This window comes from Sciurus vulgaris (assembly GCF_902686455.1).
Source record: "Sciurus vulgaris genome assembly, chromosome: 16".
NCBI lineage: Eukaryota > Metazoa > Chordata > Mammalia > Rodentia > Sciuridae > Sciurus > Sciurus vulgaris.
This window is the reverse complement of record NC_136477.1, coordinates 9,162,418-9,172,043: the sequence shown is the minus strand read 5'-3', so window position 1 is coordinate 9,172,043 and position 9,626 is coordinate 9,162,418. Positions and strand designations below refer to the sequence as shown.

Genomic DNA, 9,626 nt, shown 5'->3' with positions numbered 1-9,626 from the left:
GTAAACATCATAGGTCCCTGAGCTGAAACATTGCAAGTTGGAGCATTTCCATTTTACTAACCCAACTATCAAGTCTGAACAGGTGATGTTGAAATGATGTCCCTGACTTTTCCTCCTCAAATCACTGTCTCCCTCAGATCTTACTGGGATGCTCTGGGTTTCTGTTAGGTCTTGACTCCTGTGTAAGAAACTGTTGGTCCTTCACCAGGTGGCATGTGATGAGGGCTGATACTTATCAGAACTGGGAGGAAGACAGAGTCACTCATGGATGCCTTCGGGCAGATGATGGCTCTGGAAGTAGATATATGCATGTTGACCATTGAAAGGGACAGTCAATCTAAATGGCTAAAGAAACAGGCTGATTATTTATACTTGTGTCACCATGAGAGCTCCACATACGGAGCTCATAATTAGGCTGGTCCATGTTTTCCCAGTCTCTGAGAGCTTAATAGTAGTAATGCATGAAGAAGAAGCAAAACATGAAAATATGTAAGGGTCTGAGACTTTCCTCTTCTGGTGGTAAACCTTCTGTGTATGCCTGACTTCTGATTGCAAGGATGTTAATATAAAGTTTAAAATGTGTTAATCTAATTTCTGACTTTAACAATTTGCTCTCTGCAATCATTGTATTAATCATGTAATTTAGGGATTATTAGGAATTCTGTAGGAATAGTCCCACAGAATTTCCATTTGCCCAGTTAAGATTTATTTCTAAGAGTAACTTGCTATTCCCTTTCTTGGGGACTGTGGTTATACTCATTGAAGCTTTGCATATTTAAATGATAGTAAAATTCTATTTTTTCTCTTAAACAGATATATATTGAGATATTAAAACTATTGATTTTGTGCAATTATAAATTGCTGTTCCCTTAAGCAATTCAGAGTATCCTGCGAGGCTATATCAAGGTGTGAACTAGGACCCCTGTCACCTCAAGGCTATATATTGGAGGAGAACAAGTTGGGAAGTTTCCAGCTTACAAGGTCACTCACATGCTGCTGGTGGCTTGACCCCAGATCTTTTTAGGATGTGGCAAGAATAATTCATTGGTGCTTTCTACTTGAGAGTCTCATGAGTTTGCTCACAACAAGGCAGCTGGCTTCCATCAGAGCTAGCAAACAAGTGACTAAGAAACACACAGTCATGAAGTTCAAATTCAGAGTCCTTTTGAACCCTAATTCCAGAAGAAATGTTTCAACAGTTTTACCATATTGTATTGATTGGAAGCAAAACTTTGGTTCCAGGACACACTCAATGAAATGGTTTTGTGAAATGATATATGAATGCCAGAAATGAGGGTCATGGGAATATATTAAAGCTACCCACACACAGGAAACCAAAGAAGATATTTATACTTGTGTAGTACCAGGAGTTATTGTTGTGTGATTTTCCAATTCTATCTCACATTATGTGCGTGATCGCCAAACTCTCACATTCTGTTTCTTAGATTTCCACTAGGTTATGTCATTCCTCCCTGTTGTAACCCTTTATTATTTGCAGAACTTTGAAATCCCATCCTTTATTCTATGAGTTGACCCAGTTATTGGTTTTAAAAGAAACTATATTCTATTAATTACTCATGATAATATAAAAACACTCCTGGATTTCTTCTCTCAGGACATCTGAGACACGTACAGAAGGCACAGGTCTCCCAGGAGAAGGGAAAGTGCTGGATACACAGATGACACCCTGTCTTTAGGTTTCCCTATAAGAATACTTTATATATCCAATGGTATCCAAGTACATGTGTTAACAATTGCCTTCTCTGTGGTGTATTTTGACATGCAGATAATTGATGTTCATTTATTGTCCTTGACCCGGTCAGTCTCCATACACAAACAAAAGATGTTATGGCTCTTAGGCATCAAGGGTTGAAGCACATTTAGAATCTCAAAAATGTATTGGGTGGACATCAACCTGGGAACAAGATGATGATGATGATGACAATAATGATGATGATGACAGAGATGACATTTCTCCTTGAGGAATTCTTATGATTTTCACAGATTTCTATTCAATCCTAGAGGAGTGGAAACAAGTGTCATTAAAACTAAAAACAGTGAAAACTTCAGAGTTAGGCCAGGTGCCGACACACACAGCTAATAAATTCAGGAGTTGATATTAAATATCAAATTTTCTGTCTGTAAAGTCCATTGGTTGAGTCTATTAATGTGAGAAGGAAAATCTTAAACTGAAATTTCTTACAAAGAGCTGAATACTTTGAAGTCATATAGTGCATTACATCCACTCAAGCACCTTCTTCTTTTTAACCCCAAACATACACTGGAGGAAGTTAAACAGAATGTGTTTTATATCATATTCAAAATTGCACTGTTTATATCAGGTTCCCTTTAATTCCTGGAATTCTCACATTTTTGATTTTTTCATTAGTGTATTATAGCTATTCATCACAGTGGGTTTTATTTTAACATATTAGGATGTGTGTATGAATATAACTTGGTCCATTCCAATCCCCAGTTCTTGCACTTAGCTTCCCCTCCTTCCTCTCCCAGTTTCCTTTTCTCAACTGATCTCCCGTTTATAGATCTGCATAAGGTGGAATTCTCTGTGGTATCTTCATATGTGCACATAGCATACTTTGGTCAACTTCATTCTACAGTTCTTCCCTTTTCTCTTCCCTTCTCTGTTCCCCTCAACCTCTACTCCACTGATCTCCCTTATATTTTTATGGGATTCCTCCCTTTAAAAATCCTTTATTTCTCTCTAACTTCCTCCTATGATAGAAAATATTTTATCACTGATTTTCTGAGCCTGGCTTATTTCATTAGAATGATGTTTTTCAGTTTCATTCATTTTACCAGCAAATGACATAATTTAATTCTTTATGTCTGAGTGAAACTCCATTCTGTATATATATACCACATTTCCTCTATCTATTTCTCTGTTGATAAACAGCCAGGCTGGTTCCATAATTTAGCTATTGTGAATTGTGCTGCTATAAACATTGATATTCACGTGTCATTATAGTATGCTGATTGCACTTCTTTTGGATAAATGCCAAGGGGTGGGAGAGTTGGGTCACATGATGCTTCCATTCCCAGTCTTTTGAGGAATCTTCATACCACTTTACAGTGGTTGTGTTGGTTTGCATTCCCACCAGAAATGTAGGACTATAACATTTCCTCTACATTCTGACAAGTATTTATTATTATTTGTATTAATACTTGCCATACTAACTAGAATAAGTTGAAATCTCAGTATAGTTTTGATTTACAATTCCCTCATTAATAAGGACGTGTAAATTTTTTTTCCATATATTTCTTGTTCATTGGTATTTCTTTTATGGACAAATGTCTGTTTAGTTCTTTTGCAAATTTAGTGCTTGAATTGTGAGGGTTGTCTAGCATTATTTGAATTATTTATATATTCTGGATATTTATCTCCTATTGGAAGGGGAGTTGGCAAATATTTACTACCATAATGTACGCTTTCTCTTCACACTCTTTTTTCCTTTGCTATGGAGAGGCTTTTTAACTTGATGTCATTCCACTTATGGATTCTTGGTTTTACTTCTTGAGTTTAAGGGGTCTTGTTTTGGAAGTCTGTGTCTATGCCAATATGTAGAGATTCAGTGCAGTCCACATCAAAACCCAATATTTTTCACAGAACTAGAAAATACAGCTCTAACACTCACTCAAAAGAATAAAAGAGCCAGAACAGACAAAGCAATACTGACCAAAGAGAGTAATGTTGGGGGTACCATAATGCCTAATCTCAGATAGTCTATGAACTTCAATAATAAAATATCATGGTTTTGGCACCAAAACATGAAAACCAGTGGAATAAAATGGAAGACAAGGAGACAAACACACATAGATACAATCTTCTGATACTTGATAAAGATGCCAAAAACACATGTTGGGGTGAAACAGTAGCCTTTTTAAACAAATGATGCTGAGAAATTGAATATTCATATTTTATCCTTTGCCCGGCACAAAAGTCAACTTGAAGTGGATCAGAGCATTAGGAATCAGTCCAGCAATTTTTCTACTGCTAGAAGAAAACATCAGTTCAACACTCCAGCATTTAGACAAATACTCACTTTTTTTTCTCATGAAGAGGAGAATAGGGGCTGGGTCAGCAGCTCAGTGGCAGCGTGCTTGCCTAGTACCTGTGAGGCACTGAATGCGAGCCATAGCACCACGTAAAAATAAACAAATAAAATAAAGGCATTCATCCCATCTACAACTACAGAAAAAATTTACAAAGAGGTGAATAGGAATTGAAGAATCTATAAGTTGACACATGATAATGACTGGGCCATAGGGAAAGTTATTTTTTTCTAACTTCAAGTCATTTTACACTGTCTAGCAAGAATGCCTACCAGGGTCCTGGCCACAGAAAAGTTCATGGAATGTAGCAAATGAAAATTGAAGGTAGCCATGTTTTTACAGGTAAAATGTTGAACGTACTTGGTTCTAATCTCAGTTCCCTCTCCTATGGTGAGTATCCTCAAGAAAGAAAAGCAAAACCAAAATCTCTTGCTTTTCCTATTGTGTGTCCAATTAAAAAATTATGTCCTCATTAGTTTATACATTTGTTTCAGAGAATCAAGCATACATTTTATTCTACAACTCTAAATCTGAATCCTCCTAATAATAAACACAAGCAAGCCACACATTTCTTCTCTTGGTAGTTTAGGGAGCACACTGTAGAAACCCAACCAGTCTAAGGGGATATCATAATAGTAGATATATGCCTCTAAAACATATCTTCAGCATTTTTGTGAGTTAGTGTGAATGCCAATTTTATGTGTAAACTTGATGGGTCATTGGTGCCCAGATATTTGGTCAAACATTGTTCTGGTATGTGTGTCTTTAAGAGTTTAGTATTTTTAGTTGAAATTGACATTTGAATTTGATGGTTGAGTAAAGCAAATTACTCTCTTGGGTTATTCTACTTTCTGTTACTACAATAAAATACCTGAGGTTGGTAACTTACAAGGAGAAGAGGTTTATTTTGCTCACAGTTTGGGATGCTAAAGACCTAGCGTGGCACTGACTGTGATAAGCGTCATGGCAAGTGGTATTACCCATGTGAAAGGAAGAGAATGCAAGGCAAGACAGGAAGCCGGAGACTGTGGAGCCTAGCGGCCAGTCTTGCAGCCAGTCGGGCAGACCTGAAATATGCTACCGCCATGAAAACTCACTAGAACACCCAGAACAAGGACATCTATTTAAAACCAACTTTATTTCTGAGCATAGTTGGAAACATTTTAATTGCAGACAACTCACCTCTTATCTTTGTCCACATGCTACAATTTACCACTCAGCTTTCAATCAAGAAAATAGAAACAAATATCCTTATTTCAGTGGAGACAACTGAATACAAGCAATTGGTTCAATTTAGTGGTCAACAAGGCAAAAGGAAGAGTGTGGCAATAGACAAAGTAACTCAATGAATCCTGTAAAACAGTAAGAGCACAGGGGTAGGAAGGGAGTAGTGAAATAACACCAAATTTTCATGGTAGTGAAATTCAGTGACCGTGCATGAATATGCATAAGCTCAGACAGAGGTAACTGAAGAACAGACAGGCCAGATGTAATAAAAAAGAACTTTATTGGGATGGCTTTTGGTGGAAGATCACCGGTTCACCAGATTTAGACCTGGAGAATTTGCACATGGCCCCAACTGGGTGTCACTGTTGTAGACCGGGGTGGGCAGGACGAAGCTTGAGGACCTTGTGCCCTCCTGGGATTGGCCAGGGACTCCGCTGACCATCAGGCAATTGCAAGGTAACATTAGGGTTGATCTGTCGGCTCCTGATTGTTGTTTCCCAGCATGCAGGCTGCGCTGATCCTTGGAGCATGCCTGAGCTGCCTGATGCCCTGCCCCATCCAGCCTCCTCAGACCACCCTGACACTGTGCAACAACAAAATCAGGTGGAAAACACAGTCATCATTTAAGAGACCCTGCTCAGCATCAAATATAACTATAGAAGTTTGAGATTAAAGCAGCAAAACAATAATATAAAACCAGTACAATGACAACCTATATGGCATTGCAGAACAAGGCATTTCAAGAAGATATTTGAAGAAAATCACCTTGTCTGATGCTAAAATAAGCTCCTTTCCAACCCCTTTGAATTTGCTCCCTTTAGGAACCAGCATCTGAACTTTTCTTAAAGTATTTTGAAATTCTAATAATGAGTCAGACTCACGCAAATCAGAATCTCTGGTGGTAGGATCCAAGCATTAGTAGTTTTAACCTCCCAAGGTAATTTCTATAAAATTCAATATGGAGCACGATTCATATGCCCCCTAGACATAACATGCCTAAATAGATATCTTATATTCACTTTTATAAGAATGTGCACATGACCTTCAAGATGATGTAACTTTTATCTATATATAAAAAATAGTTCAGTATTTCACCTGGAGGCTAGGGTCCTTGCTCAGAAATAGCAGAAGATACCTGGGTTTATTGATTTTATTATGATGTTTACAATGAAAAAGAATTCCAGAATACTGAGCAATAGAATTAAACACAAACCAAAGGAAATAATATTCAGACATGAACCACAGAGTGGAATGAAAACCATGAAATCACAAAAATAATGATTTAAAGAGGCAGGAAGTGATGGTCTCAATGACTGATGGTTCTGAACCACATTAGAGCAAGGATGTATGACAAAATGACATTAGAATGTTCTGCTGTGGAATCTTTTCAGGGCGTTTTTAATGTCCCTGTTCCTCAGACTATAGATGAAAGGATTCAGCATAGGAGTGACCACAGTGTACATCGCTGAGGACACTACGTCCTTCTTGGAGGAAGGTGACTTGGCTGAACCAAGGTACACTGCAAGACCTGTTGTGTAAAATAAGCCAACAACGGACAGGTGAGACCCACAGGTGGAGAAGGCTTTAAACTTCCCACCTGTGGATGGGATTCTTAGAACAGAGGAAACAATTTTATAGTAAGAGAAGGAAATACCTGAAATGGGGAAAAACCCAAACATGACACCAGTAAAATACATGACTATATTATTGGTGAAGGTGTCAGAACAGATAAGATGAAGAAGATGAGATGGGTCACAGAAGAAATCAGAAATTTCCACATTCTTATAGTAGATACATTGTAGGGTAATCAAATTGTGGAGCTGAGAGTCCAAAATGCAAAACAAAATAGACACAAAAACTAAGACTCCACAGACACGAGGGTTCATCATGACTGGATACTGCAGGGGGCGACAGATGGCCACAAATCTGTCATAGGCCATCACACTGAGAAGCAGACTATCCATACACACAAAAATGCTAAAAAGAGACATCTGAGTCAGGCATCCCATATAGGAGATGACTCTGCTGTGAGTTTGGATGTTCATGAGCATTTTTGGGACTGTGGTGGAAATGAAGCAGATGTCAACCAAGGACAGGTTGGAGAGGAAGAAGTACATGGGGGTGTGGAGGTGGGAGTCAGAGCTGACAGCCAGGAGGATGAGCAGGTTCCCAAGCACTGTGACCAGGTACATGGACAGGAACAGTCCAAAGAGGATGCGCTGCAGGTCTGGATCCTCTGAGAGTCCCAGGAGATGGAATTCTGAGGCACTTGTTAGATTTTGTTCCACTATATTCATTAGAAATCCTTTCAAAAAGAAAAGACAATGGGGGAAAGGAAATAAATAAGCAAGTGTTCTGTGCTCCATTTGTGTTTTTAATTTATGCACTTGCAATTAAAATATGCACAATTGAGGTCTGTACACCTTTACCAGTATTTCTCAAAATAACAATCCCAAACTTCTTAGGACTCTTTCATTATTGGTTTCTGTATTATTCCCTTTCTTCTATACACACCTACTTTAGAAACAATCAACTCCAGTTTTAAAACACTAAGAACATTATATATAACAGGTCCATTATCTTTGTAAAATAGAGAGAAAAAAATTCTTCTTTAAGAAAAAAGACTTTCTCAATAAATAAAATTTAAAAATAATCAAATATACCTTTATGTTATTCTATCACAAAGGGATAAATTACCATGAGTTAAGATTATATAGAAATACTTACAGCTGCAACTGCACAACTACATTATCTAAATACTAAAACACCAAGCCAATGACTCATAATCAGAAAAGAATGTTAATGTTATATGTCAGTTATCTTCTAGACCAGATTAATAAGGTTTCTGTTTTTGTTAACAAAGTATATGACATAAGCAACTTAAAGGAGGAGAAGTTTTGTTTTGGTTCACTGTTTCCAAGGTTTCAGTTCATGGCTGAATGGCTTCATTGCTTTGGGCCTGAGGTGAGAAATAACATCATGGTGGAAGGATATAGCTGAGGATATCTGTAAATGCTTGTGACAGCCACAAAGCAGGGGGTGTGTGGGGCGGACTGGGGACAAGTTATAGTCCCCAAAGTCACACCTCCAGTGACCTACTTCCTTCAAATGTGCCTCACCTGCATACAGTGCAGTTATTCAAATTATTAATGTATCAAATGGATTAACCCACTGATGAGGTTAGGGTCCTCATGATCTAATTTCAAAAATATCATCTCTGGACTTTGGTTTATTAGGGACCAAGTTTTCAACTTATGAGTTTTGAAGGGGACATTCCAGGTCCAAACCATGACAGTGAATTTGGTTCCCAAAGCTCATTCCCATCGTACAATGCAAATTCAGTCCATCCCAAAGAGTCACCATAATCAACAGTTTCAGCATTGCTCAAAAGTCCAAATCTAAAGTCCTCTCTGAGACTCCAGGAAAATACTTATCTGTGAATCTCTGTCAGCATCAAAATTCAAGTTACATGCATCCAATGCACAGTGTCACAAAGTAAATATTCTGATTCTAAAAAGGAGAAATAGGGACATAGAGAGAAGGGATGGGGACCAAAGTTAGATAGAAAATCAGGTGGGTGAATGTTAAATCCGATAGCCAGATGTCCAGCATCGAGGGATAAAGGTGCTGAGATGTGGGCTTGAAAGGGCCTGGGCATTCCTGAACCTATTGCCTTGCCAGTTGCTGCCCACATGACCTGTTCCCTGGGTCAGAACTGCATGTGGTTTGCGGACTCCCTGGGCAGATATCCCTTGTTCTTGGCATCTCTCACTTCTTGGGGTCTCCATTGAAGTTTAGGTTTCACTTTCATAGCTTTACATATTACCCTTTCTGAGGCAACCCCAAGGGACTTGGCCCTGGGCCATGCTTTAGGGCTTTCTTTAAAATCTTGTAGGACTCCATGACACTTTAACTCTTGCATTCTTCATGCCTGAAAAATTGGCACCAAATGAACAAAGACAAGTTCTGCCACCAGCAGCAGCAGTAGCCAGCCACCTTAGACTACAGAGGTAGTCACCTCTGAATTCCTTGGTATCTGAGCATGGTGGAAAGAATCCTGGGTAAACCACATCCTTGGCAGCACTGTGTGGCCAGAGTACCCCTACACTCTCTTCTCAAAGCAAAGTCTTTCAAACAAGTTTTTCACTATTACCCGTGTGAGCTTGCAATGGGTGGGCCTTTATGATTTCTGAGATGCCCTTGAGGAATCTTTCCCATTGACTCAGTGTAGAGTACTTAATTCCTTTCTAGCGGCTTCAATCTCGGGAATCATACCTTCTTGGCTCCAATTTTACAAGCATTATTCTGGTCAAACTGCCATATTTATG

The 9,626-nt window shown here is 38.6% G+C and overlaps 1 protein-coding gene across 1 annotated transcript; it reads right to left on the bottom strand.

Moving 5' to 3' along the window:
• Window positions 1–6,426: 6,426 nt before the first annotated feature.
• Window positions 6,427–7,826, bottom strand: LOC306646098 (olfactory receptor 7E178-like). The gene has a single exon (XM_079114564.1). It carries the CDS (start codon window positions 7,662–7,664, stop codon window positions 6,660–6,662), a length of 1,005 nt encoding a protein of 334 aa, XP_078970690.1. The 5' UTR covers window positions 7,665–7,826; the 3' UTR covers window positions 6,427–6,659.
• Window positions 7,827–9,626: the final 1,800 nt, after the last annotated feature.